Source organism: Equus caballus, chromosome 6 (genome assembly GCF_041296265.1).
Source record: "Equus caballus isolate H_3958 breed thoroughbred chromosome 6, TB-T2T, whole genome shotgun sequence".
Taxonomy (NCBI): domain Eukaryota; kingdom Metazoa; phylum Chordata; class Mammalia; order Perissodactyla; family Equidae; genus Equus; species Equus caballus.
This window is the reverse complement of record NC_091689.1, coordinates 87689146-87698348: the sequence shown is the minus strand read 5'-3', so window position 1 is coordinate 87698348 and position 9203 is coordinate 87689146. Positions and strand designations below refer to the sequence as shown.

The 9203-nt window shown below is 50.7% G+C and overlaps 1 protein-coding gene across 5 annotated transcripts; it reads left to right on the top strand.

Annotated features, from left to right (window-relative positions):
• Nucleotides 1–1042: 1042 nt before the first annotated feature.
• On the top strand, nucleotides 1043–9203 carry LOC100052445 (retinol dehydrogenase 16). Of its 5 annotated transcripts, XM_070271738.1 has the most exons (7): nucleotides 1109–1240; nucleotides 2524–2611; nucleotides 3050–3364; nucleotides 5691–5949; nucleotides 6791–6954; nucleotides 7511–7720; nucleotides 8111–9203. In XM_070271738.1, the coding sequence occupies exons 3-7, from the start codon at nucleotides 3052–3054 to the stop codon at nucleotides 8170–8172; spliced, it is 1008 nt and encodes a 335-aa protein (XP_070127839.1). In that variant the 5' UTR covers nucleotides 1109–1240; nucleotides 2524–2611; nucleotides 3050–3051; the 3' UTR covers nucleotides 8173–9203. The 5 variants fall into 5 exon arrangements, with proteins under 5 accessions (XP_070127838.1, XP_070127839.1, XP_070127837.1 ...); XM_070271737.1 differs by lacking the exon at nucleotides 2524–2611 and having other exon boundaries at nucleotides 1043–1240; XM_070271736.1 differs by lacking the exon at nucleotides 2524–2611 and having other exon boundaries at nucleotides 1124–1240; nucleotides 2831–3364.

Genomic DNA, 9203 nt, shown 5'->3' with positions numbered 1-9203 from the left:
TTCTTCATGAAAACAAAAGTGAGCTCCCAGGTGGCAGGGCCCTTCATTCTCAAACCTGTAGTGAACACTTGGTGTCGGACAAGAGACTGCTGAGGACACAACGATGACGGGGAGGATCCTCAAGGATCTGCAAGTCCTCCAAAGTTCTGGTGTCCACTCAAGGTCAGTCCATGTCCCCCAGGCCAACCGAAAGCAAGAGTGTGATGCTTGATCTCAAGTCTCCAGGTTTTCATAAGACTGTGCACACACACACACATCCCTTAACACCAAACAAACTGAAATAAAATAAAAGATGATTCACTTTATAGCCTTGAGGGTATGTGTTTAGGAGGTTTGGATTCACCCCTAGCAGTTGTCTGCGCAGTGTCATAGAACTGTGAGCTTACAAACCCCTGCCCCTCCTTGTTGGGCTGTATGTGGGGGACCATCTGGGTGCCATGGCCACAAGTGTGAAGTGGGATTCAAAGGTGCGAACCTAGACACGGCGGCACACCAATGGCTTTGAATAAAATTCCAACGCAAACCAGTCCAAGTCTTAAACGTAGACCATTAGCATCACCTCATCCTCCTCCTTCTAGGCTTCTTTCCATGGAGAGGGAGGCAGGTCCAGTCTGATGGAACTGTGCAGGGCCTGGCCCCATGCCATGACAGTCCTCGGGGTTGTCCCAAGGAAGCTGCCCTCACTCCTTTTTCCCTTTGCTGTCCTGGCCTTTTCTGAGGAGTACAGTGTCAGTGACCCCCCCACTTACAAATCCCATCCCCTCCAGGTGACAGATGCTTGGCACCTGAAGATAGGGGTGTGTTTCTGCATTTCTGGGACCCACTCCAGGTAATGGGGCTGCATACAAACTTGCTGGAAACAAACTTGCAGAATTAACTCTCACTCCCTGCCCTTTCCATGCTCCCCTTTCCTTTAGCTACACTTCCTCTTCTTCTGAAGACCCATACTGGGAGGAGAAGAGGGAGGGAGTAGGTGGGCGGAGGACACTCAGACTCTTGACAAAGGTCCCGGCTGAGACTCTGCAGGGTGCCACCAGGGGGCGCAGCTTCCTTTCTCGTGCACGGAGGCTCACTGGTGCTGTCCTTTGACCCGGCGCTGCTGCCCCTCCCCAGGGCCTCGGAGAGGATCTCTGTGTCAGGAGGTGTTAAGTGAGATCTCAGTGCAGAGATTGACGGCAGTGGCTCTGCATCCCGTGGGACCTTTCGAAGGATTTCTCGTTCTGGCCCCTGCAACTCCAGGGTGAGTGAGTGTCCCCCCCCAAGCTCCTGTTTTCTCCGCTCTCTCTGAAACTTCCTGTTTGTTCCCATCTGGAATGACCTCAAACTCCTTCATGACCCTAACACCAGGGCTGCTATCCCTCTCAGGATTCATGAGAGTGACGTAGCAGGCGTGAGGGCTGACAAATGTCTCTGCTGCATGGCCTCTTGGGAATTTATGGTTGAAGGAATTTCTGGTCACTGACAAAATGTCCCCAGTTCCTCCCCAGAAACCATGACCTTCTCCCTTGTCAGGGTTTGGTGTCCTGTAAGAATTTGTGCGTCTCCTTGGCCCCGTGAGGGTTTCCCGGGCTCCTTCCTTCCTCCTGGCCTGCTTCCTCCCCCAGCCTTCAGGAAGCCCTTGTCGGAAGGTGCAGTCACCCAGGAAGCAGGGACAGGCTGGTTTCGGCAGGACCAGCCTCTGTCAGGCTGCTGCTGCCTCCCACCTTGAGGGACAGGCTCCCACAGGCCTACAGGTGGATCCCTGCATAGAAAGGTTACAACTGAACGTGAATTTGTGCCCTTGTCTGTCTTTCTTGCCTGCTTGGGTGGGTCTGGGGCCATTTGAGCCTCTGGTTTCTGAGGGGCAGCCTCTCCTTTGCCCTCCCAGGGCCTCTCCTCTTTCCTACTTACCAGTCAGAGCTGTGACAAATGTGGACGGTGAGGGAGACGCCCAGAGCAGTGACACTGGCTCCTGTCCCTGCCCCACTCACCAACTCTGTTTCCCATGCTGTGCCATCCCCTTTTATGAAATGGTGTCCTCCACCTCAGCACGAAGCCCCTCCAGGGAGAGCTGTTGTGAACCCCATTTCTAGTCCTTTCTTTAGTCTCCTGAGGGGGCAGCTCCCTCCTCCTCTCCATCATCCTCTGAGACCAATGGAACTAATACCCATTCAATTATTGGGGTTCACATCCCTGCCTGCTGGGTGAGGTTTGGGGCACTGTGTGCATTTGTCCCTGTTCGAGTCAGTCTTTTCTGCCTATGGAGTCTGTGTCTGAGTGGTCTGGGCTCTGGATGAGCTTCCTGGTGGGAGGGACACGGTCAGAGGGCAATGTAACCAGGGACCCAGGGGCACCTGGGGACAGGACCACTTCACTGAATAAATGAGAGCTGACTGTTAGACCCACTTATGTCACTGCCTCGATTCAGCCCTCCAGCATCTCGGAGAAGCCGCACAGCTGCGCATGTCCACCCCCACTGCCTCTTCTCCCCTTTCTTTGCCTCTGACCTCACACACCCCCTTTTCCTTCTCCTTCTAACCCTAGAGAGGCTGACAGTGACTCAGATTTCTGAGGCGAGGGTGCTGTGTGCCGAGCCCTCTGAGGAAACCCAGGCCCTGAGAGGGTGCTGAATGTAAGTGTGTTAAATCCAGAGCGTCTTCCCACGAAGAACCTTCCTGAGGTCGGGAAGATCGAGCCCAGCATGTTGGCAGACGAGGAGAAAGAGTTCTGACCTCTGAACCTAGAACGGAGTGGCCTGTGCCGCTCAGTGTGTGGCACCTGGACGCAGAGAGCAGAGGGAGTGAGGGGCCTGGGGCAGTGGGGCGGACAGTGATGCTTTCTTTCTGCGCAGGAGTTGGGATTTTCAAGGGTCACATCGTCAGCACTTGCAAAAGCAGTCCAAAGGGCAGATAGGTATGGAGAGAATAGAATGTTCCAGAAGGACAGTGATCAGAAGGGCAATTGGAAACTTCATGCCAGTGAGCCCGGAGGCCACACTGCCAGCACAGCCTCCTGATCGAGAAGGCCTACTCTTCTGATCACAACCTGTCTCTGTCTGTCCCCTGCAAAGCCATGTGGCTGTACCTGGCAGTCCTCGTGGGCCTGTACTACCTCCTGCGCTGGTACCGGGAGAGGCAGGTGGTGAGCAACCTCCGAGACAAGTACGTCTTCATCACGGGCTGTGACTCGGGCTTCGGGAACCAGCTGGCCAGGCAGCTGGACCTGCGAGGCTTGAGGGTGCTGGCCGCGTGTCTGACGGAGAAGGGGGCCGAGCAGCTGAAGGACCGGACATCAGACAGGCTGCAGACAGTGATCCTGGATGTGACCAAGACAGAGAGCATCGCTGCAGCCACCCAGTGGGTGAAGGAGCGCACAGGGGACAGAGGTACCACCCAGACTTCTCGGGTCTGTTTCTCTTCTGTCTGTGAAGGGAGACTTCTTGTCTGCTGCTGGGAAAGATTCCCGACGTGTTTTCCAGGACTTGAGGTCATACTCCCTTTCTTTTCCTCACGTGGCTCACCAGCCAAGCCTCTTGTCTTTCCTCTGTGCCCTCTTCCCTTCCTCGGAGCTCTGGAGGTTTGGGGAGAGCTGCCCTGATAGAATTTGCCCTTCCAGACTCCCTGTCTGAGGTACCCCCTCCTCTCTTGGCAGAAGTTCTGCATTTCTTGATGCTGAGCGCCCCGGGGGAGATCAGAACCCACTTTCTGGAGGATGAGTGGAGATGGGGCACTGACCCCCAGGCTTGTGTGGGCGGCTGGGGCAGTGCTGGAGCCGGGCTCCTGTTCTCAGCACTGTACCATGTTCTTGCTGGGGACCCATAATCCTCCCCCAGGGAGTCACTGTCACACCCATATCAGATGATGACACTGAGCTTTCAGGATTTGCTAAAGGAGGTAAAAAATGCTACTATGGGGTCACTTCACTCTGTCTCTCTCTTTCTCTCTGTCTCTCCTTCTTAAACTAAAATTGCCGCTTATTATGGGGGAGTAAGAGAACATTAATTTCTTTCTTCTAAGTATAAATGTAAATCATGATAATTGTGAAAAACACAGAAAAGTACGAGATCAAAATGAAACTCACCCACAATCCACCACCAGAGACAAGTCCTGGGAACCTTTTGACATAGACGGTATTAAATTGTCATGAAGTGTATCCAATTCTTTTCATTGAAAGAAGATGAGCATACTATAGCATAATGGAAATTTCTTCAAAAACTTAATTTTGGCGGGCTGGCCCAGTGGCGCAGCAGTTAAATTCGCATGTTCCGCTTCTTGCTGGCCCGAGGTTTGTCAGTTTGGATCCCTGTTGGGGACATGGCACCGCTTGGCAAAAGCCATGCTGTGGTAGGAGTCCCACATATAAAGTAGAGGAAGATGGGCATGGATGTTAGCTCAGGGCCAGTCCTCCTCAGTAAAAAGAGGAGGATTGGCAGTAGTTAGCTCAGGGCTAATCTTCCTCAAAAACAAACAAACAAACAAAACACCAAACTTAATTTTGAAGGGTTGAGAATATTTTATCTTTTTGCATAGCATTACTTACTAATGCCATTCCTCATGTAACATATGAATTTTCTCCCAACATTTATTCATCACGTTCAACATACCTCATGTCTTGGTGAACTTCTTTACCCAAATCTCTCTGTGTAACCGTGCATATTGACTGGGTTCTTAGAAGCACCATGTCTGCTGGGAGAATGTGAGCCCTGGAAGGGCAGCCTGTTTCTGAGCAGGAGAGGGACTCAACTCTCTGGGTCCATCCTGTGCCCCCCGCAGCCCCAACTCCCCTGAATGCCTGCTCCTGCTGCCCCGAGGGCTGTTGGTGGGTAGCTCTTCAGTTTCTGTCCCCAGAATCGCATCCTTGAGTCCTGCAGGGAGGTTTCCAGGAGGCTGGGTGAACTGAGGGCCGAGGGGGAGGGTCGAGGGTGGCCTCCTGTGCGGGTGGGAGGAGAGGGGGCATTTTCTGGTGCAGAGGGTGAAGTCTGTGCATGGAGGGTGGGGGTGAGACAGCCTTGCCTCCCCCCATGGGCTGCCCCTTGGAATTGAAGCCCCAGATCCTATAGAAACAATGATCATTCTTGCTGCAGGTGTTTCAATGCTGGTCACTGAGATCTCCCCCTGCCTGTTCTCAAATTTCCCCCACCTGGGGTTTCAGGTCTGCTTTACCCAACCAAGCTCTACCCAGATTTTAGCTGTGTTTTCTTTTCTTTTTCTGTATTATCCTCTGTCTTTTTCTTCTTCTCTTCCCCTCCATTCCTCGTTTTCTGTCTGTGTGTGTCTCCTTCCCCCACAGATATTTGTTGCACCCTCACTAAAGAAGCTGTCCAGGAAATCTGAAAATGTAGGTGAACATTTATAGAGTCTGTAGGACAAGATTGATGTGAGAAAAACGAAACCATCACTGTCCATATTCCAGTCTATTTAAATGCTAAATTCCTCAACCTCCTTCCCCGACTTCATCAAATGTGGGGTGATGGCCCATTGTGTACCATGCCGTGACCAGATCATGAAGAATAAACTACTTTCTGTCCTCCAACACCTTAGAGGGTATGCACCCCAAACCTTGAAGGCAATGTGTTGTTATCTGTTTCACCCACTCCCCATGCAACTTCTTTTCGAATGTCTTCACTTGATCGGAAGGTGAATTGGAACCACAGCTGTGTCTTCACTCATGGGCATAATGCAGTCTTGCTTTCTTGTCCCCACTGTGCCCAGGACTGTGGGGCCTGGTGAATAACGCCGGCATTGCCGTGCCTGTGGCACCCAATGAGTGGCTGACCAAACAGGACTTCATGAAGATCCTCAACGTGAACCTGCTGGGGGTGATCGAGGTGACCCTGAGCCTGCTGCCCCTAGTGAGGAAGGCGCGGGGCCGTGTGGTCAACGTCTCCAGCGTCATGGGCCGGGTGTGCCTTTTTGGTGGGGGCTACTGTATCTCCAAGTATGGCGTCGAGGCCTTCTCAGATTCCCTCAGGTACTGGACTGAGACAAAGGCCCTCCCTCTCTCCTCCTACTTCTGTGCTTTCAAGAAAGCCTTTCAGAAACTCTTTCTTCCAGAACATTCTCTCTTGCTTTATGCAGGTCTTTCTTTTGGAAGCACCTTTTTATCTCTTGGGTGTCATGTGGGGTCCCAGGCCTATCAAGTTTAATCCACCCTATCCTTGCCCTGGAGGAGGGCCCCCATCAGAAAGCATCTGAGGCAGAATTGATATCAATATAATTTGGCTGTGGAGCCCAACCATATACACATCTTATGGTGTGAGGTCTTACAGCCTTGTTGGCAGTGGATCCCCATGACACAATTTAATCAGGGGAGCTACTTCATCAAATCAGTGGGAGAGATTCCACTGGCTGCAGAGCAGAGGATGGCTCTGAATGTGGGGGAGCTGCGACCTAATAGAGATCCTTTTTACAGGACAGATGGTCAGGGAGTTGACTAGAGCAGGAGAGGGGAGAGACGATTGAGGTGTGTGGGAAACATAAATGGGCAAAGCCTCATGATGGGTTGAACTTGGGGGAACTCGAGGAGAGAACATGTAAGTGGTGCCTTGCACCACCTGCAGCAGAAGTGGTGGGATTTAGAGCTAATAAGCATGTGTATGGAAAATGTTTGGAAAAATATTCAAATTCTATACAGAGGCAATACAATCATCATAAGTTTTCTCCCCCTGGCTACTGCACTTTTCAACTCCCCAGACTTTCGAGCTCATCCCACCACAATCCTATGTTGGTGTGTTACTGTTTTTTCACATGTTTTTGTGTTTTATTTTGCAAGACCTCTGATGTCCTTGCCCCTCTGCCTGTCTGCCTTGCAGGAGGGAGCTCTCCCACTTTGGGGTGAAGGTAGCTATAATCGAGCCAGGTTTCTTCAAGACCACTGTGACCAGTACCAAGGTGCATTCTCAGGAATTCCAAGAGGCATGGGACCGGGCCAGCCCAGAGATCAAGGAGATCTATGGGGAGAAGTACCTGGCATCCTGTGAGTGAGTTGTGGACACTGGGGAGATAAGCAAACCTTTGTTTTGAAGCCTGGGTCCACCATTAGTGCCTCCTCAGATCTCAGGTCCATCATCTATGTCCATTCACAGTGGGGACATTTAGCTCCATCCTCATAATCCCGTGTGGTCAACTGGTAACCTAGGGAAAGGACACAGGCTTGTTATACCTGGGGACCACTGTCTCATGTGAACCCCTTGTTAAGTAGAGGCAGAAACTGAAGCCAGCGAGGGAAGACACCCCTGGGCTCATGGCACACTGCTGTTAGAGCAGCTGGTTTTCAGGTGCTTGGATTTCTTGTGGTTGTAGAGACTTCTAGTTTATGTAGTCCAGATATTCCCAGGAATAGAGCCAGAGGAATCTCAGTGTGGAACGTTTGTACCTGGGGTAGAATCAGGGCTCTTCCTGGGGAATTTGGGTGGATTTGATTTGGGGGGGGGGGGGTCCAGGAATTCTTAAAAACTTCACTCCATAAGTTGATCCCAAAGTGGGAGTGGTTGGATGTGGGAATACATTTGGATCTTTCTTATTCTGGACAGGCATGAAATCAATTAAATTGTTGAAGAAAAGTTACACGGAAGATCTTTCCTTGGTGACAGACTGCATGGAACATGCCCTGACCGCCTGCCACCCCCGCACCCGATACTCAGCTGGCTGGGATGCCAAGCTCTTCTACCTCCCCATGAGCTACATGCCCGCCTTCTTGGTGGATGCCATGATCGACTGGCGCTCCCCAAAGCCTGCCAAGGGCATGTAGCCCAATACTTGGGTGCACAGTATGGTGGACTTGGGTACTATGTGAGGGAGGGATGCATCAGGGGGAGGGAAATAGAGTGAAGAGAGGGGTTCTCATGTCACCAGGGACACCCATCTCACCTCCCTCTCTACCTCCTCCCCAGTCTTCTCCTGGGGCATTACTCAGTACTCTGGGGATGTTAGGAGGAAGGAACCAAATTTGACACCTGAGGAACTGGGACCCAATAGCACATATGTATGTCCTCTTGCTTGAGTGGCCTCTCAAGGCTCAGAGCCTCATGACTTTCCTGCTACCCCGAGGAATCCACACTTTTGGGGAGTGTGAGCAGTTGGGAGACACTCAGCCCCTCCTGAACCTGCTCTGCCTCTGTCCTCCTCCCCAGTTGTGCTTTGGTCCTGGTCTGTCTCTCCCTCCCACGGGATGGAAAGGACCTGGAAGAAGTGAAGTCTCCTCTCCACTGAAGACATCTGTGGACAGAGGTGGAGGTGTGGAGCGTGACACCAGCCTGACCAATCAGCCTCAGGTGCCAACTCACTAGGGAGGCCTGCCATGTGAGCTTATGACCATTCCTACCCCTGAGAGGTAGAGCCTCTATGGGTCCATTGGAAATCAATAGGCACGGTAAATGAAGAGCTGCGTGTGAAGATGCCTTAATCTATTGTTCTAAATGTGAAACAGATCTTTATTGTCCAAAGAAATGCCTGAAGGCTTCTAGTTCCCTTTATTTGAATGTAATATTTTAGCCAATTTTCCAAAATTGCTAACATATTCCAACTTAATCTAAAGTTGCTTGGCCCCATGGCCGAGTAGTTAAGTTCACGTGCTCTGCTGCAGGCGGCCCAGTGTTTCGTTGGTTCGAATCCTGGGCGCGGACATGGCATTGCTCATCAAACCACGCTGAGGCAGCGTCCCACATGCCACAACTAGAAGGACCCACAACGAAGAATATACAACTATGTACTGGGGGGCTTTGAGGAGAAAAAGGAAAAAAAAGTTGCAATAGAACCAGCATGAAAACAGTTTTTGGTATTTTATTTATTTTTATTTTTTAGTATTTTTGTTCCTCATCTTTATAATCAAGACTCACTGCTTCTTATCATCAGTATTTATTGAGCACTTACTGTGTACCAGGCACAAACACACGCACAAATCGTTTTTCCTTCTCTAGAGGAACGTATATCCTAAAAGAACAAAAAATACACCTCTCTTAATATGTCACCACATATATATCACTTATTGGTGTTTACTGAGGAAATATTCTGTAGGGTGGTTTTTTAAATAATTTAGCCTCATCATGTTTTAGAGAATCGAAGAAGAAGAAAGATTTAAAGGTAGTCAATGAGAGACCATTCAGGACAGGTGGATGTGGTAGGCAGGATAATCGCCCTTCAAAGATGTCCATGTCCTAATTTCTGGAACCTGTGAATTTATTGCCTTACCTGGCAAAGGAGAATTAAAATTGGATATGCAATTAA

Bases quoted from the DNA above. Each gene is read 5' to 3' on its own strand.
- LOC100052445 (XM_070271737.1), top strand. From the start codon at position 3,052: ATGTGGCTGTACCTGGCAGTCCTCGTGGGCCTGTACTACCTCCTGCGC. The intron at 3,365-5,690 runs GTACCACCCAGA...CACTGTGCCCAG, and splicing joins GGAGCGCACAGGGGACAGAG to GACTGTGGGGCCTGGTGAAT. The intron at 5,950-6,790 runs GTACTGGACTGA...TCTGCCTTGCAG, and splicing joins GCCTTCTCAGATTCCCTCAG to GAGGGAGCTCTCCCACTTTG.